This window comes from Perna viridis, chromosome 7 (assembly GCF_037379345.1).
Source record: "Perna viridis isolate PV_CMFRI_1.1 ecotype Kerala chromosome 7, ASM3737934v1, whole genome shotgun sequence".
NCBI classification, from domain to species: Eukaryota; Metazoa; Mollusca; class Bivalvia; order Mytilida; family Mytilidae; genus Perna; species Perna viridis.
In genome coordinates, this window is record NC_142451.1 from 11,864,559 (window position 1) to 11,877,656 (window position 13,098).

The 13,098-nt window shown below is 35.2% G+C and overlaps 1 protein-coding gene across 3 annotated transcripts; it reads right to left on the reverse strand.

Moving 5' to 3' along the window:
* Positions 1-672: 672 nt before the first annotated feature.
* On the reverse strand, positions 673-10,591 carry LOC148611346 (uncharacterized). 3 transcript variants are annotated; one of them, XM_088591801.1, is made up of 6 exons: positions 10,375-10,591; positions 9,320-9,372; positions 7,182-7,520; positions 5,330-5,662; positions 4,123-4,242; positions 673-3,624 (listed from the first exon to the last, which is right to left on the reverse strand). In XM_088591801.1, exons 3-6 carry the CDS (start codon positions 7,495-7,497, stop codon positions 977-979), a joined length of 3,417 nt encoding a protein of 1,138 aa, XP_088447927.1. In that variant the 5' UTR covers positions 7,498-7,520; positions 9,320-9,372; positions 10,375-10,591; the 3' UTR covers positions 673-976. The 3 variants fall into 3 exon arrangements, with proteins under 3 accessions (XP_088447927.1, XP_088447926.1, XP_088447925.1); XM_088591800.1 differs by having other exon boundaries at positions 9,320-9,448; XM_088591799.1 differs by lacking the exon at positions 9,320-9,372.
* Between the last annotated feature and the right edge of the window lie 2,507 nt (positions 10,592-13,098).

Below are 13,098 nucleotides of genomic sequence, written 5' to 3' on the forward strand. Positions count from 1 at the left end.
ACAAAATTATTATGAAATGAGGATGAAATGAAAATTGGTATGGGCACAAGGATAATGGGGTCATCAAATTTTGATAGCCACTGGAAAAAGGGAAAGGTGGGTAGTGTCGGACAGTTTAGCCTCCTGTTGCGGAGCACAAAGGTTCCTACTCCTATAGAATACCACAGCAAGGTTCTTTAACGTGCGAGGAACGTGGCACCTTTCCCAACACATTGCACCACTATGATTGCCGTCAGGTTTTCTGTATTATAGTCTGACGACCCCAGCATGTAGCATGCTATGGGTACCCCAATCCACCACCAGGGGCACTCAACCCAGTTGCTCTGTGAGCAGAGCGCCCTAGACACCGGGTAGGGTTCTTAACACTATTTGGTCTCCTTCTGCACAGGGCCAAAAATATGATACTGGGCCGCACTGATTATTTCTTAGTTGTTTTTGTTTACATGTTGTACGTACATTTGTACCATTTGTGTGAAATGCATGTACAAGTTTGCTGGTCGTGCGGCAAAGGACAAACTTTTCCTATAACTTTTACGTCTTTCGTCATTAGTATATATCTCAAAATAATTAGATTTTCCGTATTATAGAAATCAGAGCAAACCTAGTCGCGTTACATTGAATAAATGATGATTTTTCTACTTTTTTTTATCTTCGTCATTAAGTACTAACAAATGAATTTGATGATTTTATTCTTGAAAATTTAAATTTGATGATTTTACCACTTTTTATGTTTCGTGGTATACTTCGGCACATACTAGTAAACTATTCATATGCATTTATCGACAGGCGATTGTTAAAATATTTTTTGCAAACATTAATAGATAAAAATACATAATTATTTTATTTCCATTGTATTACAACAACCTAATAATGTATGGTGGACGATCGTCTACATTGAACACATGCAGTGGATATTATACTTTGGCACTGGTTACTAAATTTTGTTCATTTGATGTAATATTGTAGTAGAAGAAATTTAGAGCAGGTCTTTCATTACTTTGGGGTCATCAGCAGTAAGCAATTTCACAATATCAATATGTCTTCCTTTCCAGGCCATTTGCCATGGAGTTGTTCCTTCACTATCAGTAGCATACGGATCGGCATCATGTTCTAGTAAAAGACTTACGGTGTTCAGATGGCCTTCCCGAGCAGCGACATGCAGCGGTGAACGGCCGTTATTGTCACACTGTAAGATGTCCGCTGATCCGTTCAAAAGAATTTTGACAATTTCAGTGTGACCTGATTTACAAGCAAGAATAAGTGGTGTTTGGCCTGATATGTCACATTTTGACACGGGGAACTCGTGTTTCAACATTAACATAACAGAGGCGACGTGTCCAGTGTAACATGCAACATGCAAAGCGTTAAATCCCGCTTCATCACTTTTAGTCAAGTCACAGCCATCGCTGTTTCTTAGCAACAAGTCTACGACCTCCGTGTGACTCCATCCAGCTGCAGCATATAATGGTAACCTCCCATGCGTATCACATAGAGTAATGTCTGCATTATTTTCTAGAAGCAGCCTCACGACAGAAGCATGTCCCCCTTCGCATGCCGTATAAAGAGGGGATCTACCATTCATATCTCTTTTCGATACGGATCCTCCATTCTGGAGTAAAATTCTTACAACTGCGGCATGTCCGCCTTCACATGCAAGGTGCATTGCAGTGCGCCTGTTGTTTTCACACAAGTGAATGTCGAATTTGTGTTCTATCAACAATTGCACAATAATATGATGACCCTGCTGACATGCGATGTGTAATGGAGAAAATCCATTCGTGGAACATTCCTGCAAGTTGAAATCTTTTTTGAATAGCAATTTCACAATACCAACATGTCCATTTTTACAAGCGATAAAGAATGGAGACCGCCCGGCTTTATCACGTACAAACCCATCAGTCGTCTTTTGTAAGAGCAATTTTACGATTTTAGAGTGTCCCTGATGGCATGAGATAAACAAAGGTGTCCGCCCGGCTACATCTGTCTTAGACGTATCAAATTTGGACTTGAGTAGTAAACTGACGATATCAAGATGACCTGCTTCACAAGACGAATATAAAGCAGACTGTCCCATCCAATTGCACAATGTAGTATCTGCGCCTCTATTCAATAACAGTTGCGCCACAGGAAGATAACCCAACGCTGCAGCAACATAAAGTGCAGATCTCCTGTATTTATCGCATAAGTTAATTTCACATTTGAAATCTAGTAACATAGCGACAATATCTGAATGCCCTTCAAACGCCGACTCTATCAATGGCAATCTTATGTTCCTAAAATCATCTTCCTTGTAATACCGTTCTGAGAGCTGTTGACCCTCCTTTTCAATTTGTCTGAGTAGTTGTTCTATAAGGTTTTGTCTTGATTCACAATATGCTATGAATTTTGATCGATATAGCTGATAGTGTAACTGCTTGTTATGAAAGGCGCTGTATGTAATTCCCTTTCGCAAGTCCTCAATTAATCTGTTGAAATACTGTTCTTCTTCATCAACAGCTAAAAAGATAATATTTTCTTCTGAAAGGCATTTCGGTGCATCATCATTAGAAATGTCGCTGGATGAATCGTCTGACATTGTTTCATCTTCTAAGGAATCAGACACTACTGACTCAAACCGGAAGCGATCGCCAACAAATGTACTATCAGCATGATTTATAAAGCATTCTGACAAGTGCTGTCCACAAACGACTGCCCCGATATCGTAAATCTTGTCATGTATCATTCGATAGCTGTTCTCGGATTTCTTGATATAAGTCTTTAATAATGAATCTAAATGGTCTTTGAACTCTTTTCGCGAGGACTGAGTTCTAAGGTCAACACAACACTCCCTAGAAACATCAATGATAGCTGAGGAAGTTTCTTGAGATCTCGAGTTCGGCTTCAGCCATTCAAATTTAAATTTGTTACTAAACAAAATTACCATAATAATAGCACAATATTGCATTTTGTCTTTCTGTTGGATTTCTATCAAGTCCTCTCGTATGCCGTCAATTGGTTTTGAAAAAAACATCCTTGCATCAATATAGGGTCGTCTGTGATACAATTTACACAACAGGGGGAAAAAGTCATACATTTCCATCAGATCTCTGATAGAATTACAAAGACTTTTTGGGAAGTATTTCTCAGCAATAAGCAGTCTTTCTTCTGGTAAAACCGAGAACTTTGGTGAAAGCAAATTGCATTCATTTGTGAAAAATTGCTTTAATCGCCTAAACTTCGGATCGTTATAAATTTGCAGACGACACGATGCTAAAAGTTTCATGTGTCCTTTCGATAGTAATTTTTCTACTTGATTGAGATGAGTGTACCACCAATCCACGGTCTGGACATTTACTGTAACCTTGCCGCATATATCATCAATAATAAAAACTTGCTTCTTCTTAGGATCACAATATCTAATGATATCGGATAAATCAACTACAAACGGTATTATCTCGAATTTTCTTTCTTTTTGCATCTGTAATGCCACATGATGAATGAGCGCGGATTTCCCATTTCCCGAACTCCCGGTAACAACCACACAGTTAACCGTTTCTACCAATTGAAGCACGTGCTTTGTTGCCCTGGTAACAAAATATCGTTCTTCTTCTATTTCCCAATCTTTGATACAGGCTTTGAAATGCTCTGAAACCAATAAAGTTAAATTGATTCCTAAATAACAATATAAATGATTCTCAAATACAGTTTGTATAAGGTTCACTATATGTTAGTCAGAATTATTCTTTGTGAGTTCTTTGTTGTTTGGATCAAAGTATATACTTATAAAGTTGTAGAATGTGCTAAATTCAAGAAATCCAAGAATAATACAAGTATATTGAGAAAATTATAATATGTTGAACATGAAGACCCTTCTGAAGGATGACTGTCTTAGTGGCAATCATACGACATCTCCTATTTCATATATATTCACTACGATCTCAAAAAGCAAGATAGAAGTTTGTGCATAGAAACAATATTTATTTATGTAAGATGAGATCGAAGGTGAACACATTCTTTACACTGAAATGAGTTCTTTTTTTTTTCTTGCTTGCTTGGTCATAAATTTTATTTAACATGTTAACAGATTTGATAAAGTATAAAAAAAACTAAAGTAAATTAAATTAAAATATCAGATATATTTACCTCTGACGCTAGCAGGTATGGGATCCTTTAGTTTTTCCACTTGTGTTCTTAGCATCTGATTTTCTGCCGAAAGTGCATCAAGTTTACAGGACAATTTGGAAAAGTTCTGACCCTTCTCGTCTACGATATGAAAAGATATGAAAACAAAATTTTATTGGAAACATGTATATCTATATTAGTACAAATGCTGTACACATGTATACGTTATTTACAAATTACTGCTGCACATAAGTGTACGTCATTAACTTCTATTGCATATATAAATTTTTTTAACTTCTGCTATGCACATGTACACGTTACTGTATACGCCAACTGCTCTACACATACATACGTACATTGTATTAACTACTGATGTACACATGTGTACCTAAATTGAAAATATTATATTAAATATGTATGGGTTCAATTTATTATAGTTGTACACATGATACATGAGTATTGTAATTACTGCTGTGCACATGTGTACATACATTATTATGCCTATTAAACTATCCGTCAATAGATTTCGGGAAGACCTTTTTTATATGTTCGAATGCCGAAAGTTTTGTTTGAAACTAATTACAAATGAAGAAAGCAGTTTCGTAAAATAAAACATAGTAGTAAATCACTAAACGTATCAATGACCAAGTGAAACAATACAGCCTTCTCGTTCTTAGATGGTAAATTCCTATAATATTACAGTACGGGGGTGTGCCAAAATATGGGTAGGGTTTTCTGGTTAAGATATATAAATTTGACAATATCATTTATCATTAACTATATAATTTCCATAATGGTTCATAAGCCTTCTATGGAATTGTAGGTCTTGGTGCTCTCTCTTTATTATATAATTGTATAAATAATATGTAATGTAGCAAGACAATTAATTATCAATAAAGATAAGAAAAAACAAATGCAGCTTTGACTAACTCAGCAAACATTTATTTGTATTAAATTACAAATTGCTTGATGTCCACTCCAGGTGTTTATGTAATTATGGATCAGGTAATCTTTAAATATCAGTTTGCTTTTCAATATTTGGCACACCCCTACCTAAACAATTTGGAAGTTACCCACGGGCTTCTCGTAAACATTTGAGAGCACCGGAAATTGCCGAGTAGTCCCGACTGCAGGTAAAAGAAAAGACTGGGGTGTGCACAAAAGGAATATATATATTTTTTTTATTTAAATATCTAGTATCGTTAAAAGGGACATAATTCAATCATACCTGAAAGACTTCTGGCAAGCAATTTCTGTTCTTTTTCAGTTACAATCGTTGATTCGATCTCTTCTACAACCCCAAGACATTTGTCCCCCAAGCGTAATGTCTCAAGGAATTGCTTGTATGCATGCTCATCCTTTACCATTAAGAGGTCAATCAGTTTCCTGTTTTGGTCGCTCAAAGTTGCTTGGGCACTGATTTCTTCGTAGTCAGTAAAACTAAGGACATCTTTTGCAAGTAGAAAGTCGAACATGTGTTGAAATTTCACACTGGTTATTTTCTTGTAGTTTTTCTGCAACTTTACTTTAAATTCTGGGACCATACCGTTTGTTGTACAGTCTGAAATAAGATTACTAGATAGCATTAACACGAATTTTGAAGTACAATGTAGTTTGCGACATCAGAATAAAAACAACAAAAAGATAGAAAAATGGACATGGTGTGTATTATTTTTTTAAACCGCCTTAAATTTGCTATTGCGCATTCTCCTGTGCAGGGTCTGTTTGGAATTACGTTCCTCTGGATGGCATCATGTCCAACCAATTTCATTAGATTACTGGAATATTGCAGTCGTAAGTTTGCTACTATCAAAACTTTTACAGCTCTGTCATACTCAATACCTCACCTCTTTCATACACAATATCTCAACTCTGTCATATACAATACCTCACCTCTATCTTACACAATACCTCACCTCTATGATACACAATACCTCACCACTGTCATACACAATACCTCGCACCTGTCTTACTCAATACCAATATCTCACCTCAGTCGCACTCAATACCTTACATCTGTCATAATCAATATCTACCCTATGTCATACTCAATATCTACCCTCTGTCATATTCAATACCTCATCTCTGTAATACTAACTCATCACTACCATCATACTCAATACATACCTTCTGTCATGTTATACACCTTACCTCTCTCATATTCTATACCTCGCCTCTGCCTTGGGCAATACCTCACCTCTGTCATACCCAATACCTTAATTTTGTCATATACAATACCAGTACATCGTCTCTGTCCTACTAATACCAAATCCCCGCTTCTTTCATACTTAAAATCAATACCTTACCCCTGTTATGCTCAATAACTCAACTCTGTAATACTCGATACCTCTACTCTGTCATACACAATACCTCACCTCTACCATACTCAATACCTCGCATTCATTATACTCAGTACCTCACCTCTGTCATATACAATACCTCACCTCTGTCATACACAATACCTCACCTCTATAACTCTATTTATACCTTTGGAGGATTACTGAATCAGGATAGCAATTACGCTTAGAGGGTAAGATTACTCAATCTAAAGGTTTCGGCGCTGATCGCGACACACTTCCCTATACGACCACACATTCACAAGTTTGTAAGCCTACAGATACATGATACCAAGTATCAAGTCTTTCGTCTGCAGGGAAGCCTTGTTTTAACCATAAAACTACATTTAAGTGGAAATCGCGTTACCTACGCAAAACCATCTGGCACACGTTCTAATCGTCTGAGCTTTAGAAATTAACTTCCCTGCGAATCAGATAAAGCTTTTTTATAGGCTGGCTATAACTACACCTCACTAATTCCAAAACACCATTAAAAGTTGTTAACGTGCATACATTTTCATTACTCTTCGATGATCAGGTACAAAGTTATGTAGCCGACATTCGGAAAGGGCTATTAATATAGGGTGTCTGCGGAACCATAAATACAAGCTGAGAGTATTTCGAAAGGAAAGTTCGGAAGATAAATAAGTAGAAAGATTTAAATAGAATGCATTTAGAAGATGTTAGAATAGTTCTGACACAGTTAATCGATGGATAGTATCACTTCAGTGGAATATATCTTACCAGAATCCATGAAGACAGAAGCACCATCTACCTCGTCATACGCATGAGCTTGTCTGTCAATTTTCTCCACTAGTTTCTGGTAATGGCGGTTTTCCCGAAGCAAATCAATAAAAACTTCACAAGCCATATCTCCCCTGCTCAGAATAACTTCAAGAAACATACGATTCTTTCGGGTAAGTGTCGGTTGTGAATCGACAAAAGCCCTGTCGTCGAGAGTTAATGCGCAGTAAGAAACCATATTGTCTAAAACGTCGCCGACATGTAGACAGTTGATAATTGTGTCTGCCATGTCTTTTATCCTCGTCGTGTAGTCCATACTGTCGCCCTCCGCCGTCGCCACTGAAATTAATCACATTATAAGAAAACAGACTTGCTTAAAGTCACTCCTCAACTATTTTGAAGGATATCAATTTAAACAGAAGTAGCTATTAAGTTGACTTCTTCGTTAACACCACTACTGGTCTAAAAGAGGTGCAGATTATCAATAAGTAGAACATGAAATACAAATGTAGTGAATAATTTTGAAAAAAAACTTTATTTACAGCTGATCAGCAAACAATTAATGTGTATTTAGCACAGACAGATTTCTATGTCGTATTTTAGAAGTCGTTGAAACGTTCGGCGAGTGTTTTATCACTAAAAATGATTGAACGTTCTCTTGGGGAGAAACTACTTGCTGCATATGGGGGTTGAAAGCAGATAAGATACAAAAGGAAGGACATGAAAGTTTACTTAAAATCCAGGATATTGCATGGGCATCTTTTAACTATAAAATATAAAAATGGGAGACGAAAAGCTACGATATATTAGGACAAAAACTGAAATTATAAAAAAAATCAATACACCCCCTTTAAAATTCAAATGGTTGCTTCTAAAATCATATTTCTTCCGCTGAGAAGTGTTATCTAACGTTTTAAAGTTATGTTATAGCTGTGTCAAGTATTGAACGAGATACAATTACGATACAGCCTGAAGATCATGCGTTCACGTAACAGTGGTGTCAATATGTAGAAGTGTATGTTTCGATCGCCTATTCACTCGTTACAGCTTATTTTTTATGCGCACAAAAAATAAACAATGGCTACGGTGTTGCGAAGTAAACAGAACTAGACATTTAGTGTTTACTACACTTGTTAACATGTGTCTGCTTTTAAATTATCCTTATAAAGGTGATCAACATTTATGTTTAAATCCGAATAAATTTATGCACTTCTTTTTCACTGAAGTGAACGATTTCTAACCTATATATTGTAATTAAACCATATAAAAATACGCAAGCGCCCATAAAGACTCGCAGAAGCTGTTTAAACTGTGCACGTAATGAATTTGGTTAATATCATCATGGATTGGGGAACCGTAATAAAATAATTTTACATATTATAACGGCTAGTCAAGTTTATGGGAGCTATGCAATTTTATAGTCAAAACGACTTCTCTCAAACAACTTTACAGAATTTCATTAAAATCCTTTGTACATGTAGTAAGTACACTGTATTTGTGGGGTGTTTTCATAAATTGGGAATGGAGAGGGATCCCATATACAATGTATGTTCTTTCATGCAAAGCAATCTTTAATTGTAACTACTTCATGACCATTTGTAAACTTTCATACACATGACGTCGTACTATTTACCATAACCAAATAAGAATAAAGGGCACAACAGAGCAAAATAAAGTATAGTTATATTGAAAGCGTCTCAGAAGCCACATTTGTTAACGACTTGCGATGTCCTGCTTTTTTCTGTAACTTATCTTAAGTAAAGACAATGCTAAGTCAACAATTCGTAATACTGAAGTGCCTTAAATGGGTTATCTTATATTGAAACGGTTTTGATAAATAGACTCGAGACAAAGATATGAGTTGGGACAACCCAAAGACGCGTCTTAATCTTAAGGTACAATGTAGCATCGTTAAACAAGCTCTTGATCTTTAATAAAAGGTCTCAGGAACAGATCCAGAAATTTTGAAAAGTGAGACAGGAAATAGGAGATGGTCCAAGCTATGAGCTCATTTTTGCCCAAATTTGCACGAATTTAATAAAATTCTCCAAAAAGGGCGGTTCCAACCCCGGAACCCTTTGATCCGCTACTTAGTCTTTTTTTTTTTTTAAATTAGACTGATATCTGGCTTCACATACCTGTGGTTACACAGTTACACTCCTGTTTTGTATCTTTTCATTTTGTCTTTTATCTAAAACCAATTATAAGAACATGGCGTCTTGTCGCTTTAACCGACAATGTTTTTTTTTTTGCTCAGAAAAATGTGCCTTGAAATAAAAGACTAAAGAAATTAAATTAATCATGAAACACGATCTTTAATAGGATACAAAAAAAACGATAGAGTATACATGTAGATGTAGGTTTATATCCTAGAAGACATTCATAGTACATGTACGATCAAGTTGTCATAAGTAAAAACAGATTTAAACATTGAAAATGCAGTTACTCGTTGAGATATATCTCTATTGTTTTTTTTTAATTATTATTCAGTAGTAAAGGGTTTTTATCAAATGATCGATCATTTAAAACTGTATAACCCGTTCATAAATAGGAACGCATGTCTGATATTGAAAGAAATTTAATCTGAGTATTGTCCTTTTAAATGGTTATGTATTGCTTTGATATGGCAATGATGAATAGTTTGCACTAAAACATTCACAAGTTATAAAATCCAATCTTCGAAATCTGGTCCTTGTACCACGTAAAACGATCTCAACGGGCTGATCAATTTCAGTATCGCGATGGCCAAGGCGCACAATGATATCGGTATAAAAGACTGAACTATAAAATCGTTTATTCCGCTCAGTTCTGTTACAAGGTAAAGAAACATTTAGCGATATAAAATGTCATTTCACACTATGTAAGACTTCCATGCTTTCTCTATGATCTATGCTGTATGCAAATGATACATGTATATGTTATTTATTTTTAGAATTTTAGAACTATATACATGTAGGAAACTTGGTATTCATATTTATGTTGTGATTCACGGAAATTGTAAGGATACCGCATTTTACTTCATGTTAGATTGATGAAAATTAAGTACACTCCCAGCATCTTAGTCTATTTGTTACTGTAGTTGTTCTATCATATTTTGCTGAATAATGTTTTGTTATACATGTAACTATTAAATAACAATATTCTGTTCGATTCTACTTAATCTTTTCAGATTCAGCTAAAAATTGCAACTTACTGGTTTTCGTGTAAATAATCCAACCAATCAAAGATTTATGAAAGAATTCTAGCCTCCATTTAAGAAACCTCACGCAAGTGGTATTGTGGAATTTACACAGATTAGCCAATGTCAAAGAAATGCATGAATACACGTAGATCTTTCTATGTAAATAAACATAATGTGTGGATATTTAAAGCCATTGAGAGATCAATATGCGTCATATAAAATACCGTTATAATGGTTTGAAGGTGTCCAGATCAGTTTAATTGATTTATTGACTAAGAGGGGAAACTTCGGTTAAGTCCCGTGTATTATCTATTAGTGACTTAATTTCACGCGACAGGAGTGGACAATTCATCAATAATCTAGGTCCATAACAAACATAGCCTGTTCGAGTTTGTCCTGTTTACGGAACGCAATAAGTTGCATTTTTTCAGATCGCCTTATAAGATTCTAGGTACATAGAAAAAACAATGCGATATACAGGTGCTTATTTATCAAATTTCTTGAAAAAATAATCGTTTAAATATTACTTTCTCCTTGCAGTTAAATATCAGTTGTTCATGAACAAATATTGTACCACAGCCCCAAACAGCATTCCTACGTTGGGCCAACGTTGGTTCAACGGAGTCATTTACGTTGGGCCAACGTACGGTACCCACTGTTGGCCCAACGTTGTAAGTGCAAAGAGAGCAAACGTTGGCCCAAAGGAGGCGAACATTAGTTGGGCCAACGTTGGCCCAACGTATGTCAACATTGACCCAATGTTGGCCAAAAATAAGCCCAACGATAACCCAACCATGTGGTCCGACGATGGTATTCCTGTAGAAAGAAGAACATATTTTTATATTTTGTTTCCTAATTATGCCGCAGAGTGCTGATTCTATGCACTCCTTCAAAATATAAGCGCTCAAATTTCACCTCAGCTTATCATATAAATCCTTTACCAATAACAAACTGGTTGTAGTTTACAAAATTAAAACAAGAAAATCTATTATAAAATTAGCAGATACTACAACCATTCGTATACTAAAATTGAAAGTTTGCATTTTTTAATAGACAAAATACCTATTACTGTTTTGTGTTTAGGAAGAATTTACATTGAAAATATATATACACTTGTTCATAATGAAAGACAACTTCTGTTTTGTACAAAGTATATTATGCTCTCAGTTACAAAACTGCGTAAGGGGGAGATAATCATGTACATTATTGTTATCATAAGTGTTTTTTTTAAGTTTTAAATATTTAAAGCGTATACTTGCATAAATATTAAACATGTAAGTAACAAAATTTGTGAAAAGAGCCAACAAAACTTTTTTTGAAAGAAGTAAAAATTATATTAATAAATATAATTATACATGTCTTGCTGTTTCAACGTTGGGCTAACGTTGACCCAACTTAGTGTCGCAGTTTAGATGCAACAAAATATTTGACTTCATACGTCCGGATTTTCTTCTTTGTTTTACTTTTCTTGAGATCTACATACATTTTGCATCAAGAATAACATTAAGCCTGTTTTAACATGTTTGTTACCGAAATTGTTTCGACGTTAGTTCAATGTTAGTTCAATGTTGGCTCACTGTTGTCTCTGGGTATATCCTAACCGACATCACGCGAGAAGTAACGAGAATGATTAATCACATTTATTTCTCGAACTGCTTTCGACGATGACAGATCGTTTTATCTGTCCTACGGGGGCGCCGAATGGAACTTGATCTTTTTGTAATCTGTAATCAAACTCAATTTTTTCAGAGAAAAGTCTATTTTGTGAGACAAAATTCAATTCTGTGTCACAAAATTCAATTTTGTGAGATAAAATCCAATTTTGTGTCACAAAAGTCAATTCTGTGTCACAAAATTTAATTGTGACTGTCACAAAAGTCAATTTTGTATGCAAATTAGTTTACAGAATCCTTTCCAAGATATGTAAATGAATTCAAAATATGCACGTGTATTACAAACTTCAATTCAATTTTACAAAACCACAAGAGTCCCATTCGGCACCCCGTACTCTCTTCATAATAGAGTTTTATCGCCATTTTGTTTAATCTTGCTATACGATAATTTTCAATCTCACGCCAGTTTAGCGAGAATGAAAATTATCGCTAGTTTCTATGTCCTCGCGTGACATACAAGCAACAGCGCATGAATATTTGACGACACAAATAACCATCTGTTTGTATACTGCGTATGAAATAATGGCTATTTTGTGACAATATTTTCGAGTCTACAATGGAAAATGATAAAATACAGTAACGTACCCGATTTGAATGAATAAATCCCAAAATTATTTAACAAATTTTAAACGCGATCGTAATAGTTAACCGATTTTTTTTTCTTCAAAAAATATGTATCACAGCTGCACAACATACGTGACGTCACGTAGCACGTACGCTGAAAAATAGTCCCTATAAGAAATTTTGCAGTGCTTGTAAAACATACATATTTAGGTCAAGAAAACTAATACCTTACAATTCAGCAAGACAGCGATAAACAGATTATCAAATATTTTTTTTTCAACTCGCGGGAGTTTCTCATGCTCATCTTGTCTCGCGCGATAAGCATAAGAAACTCCCTCTCGTTAAAAAAAGATTAAGCAATCTAATATTCGCACCGCACGTGGATTTCATTTCATGAATTTTGATTCGTGTCGCTTAATATTAAGGTAAATTATTTTATTTCTTTTGTCTATTTGGTTTGAGTATAACACGAGGAGGATTATTTTGCAATTTGTTTAAT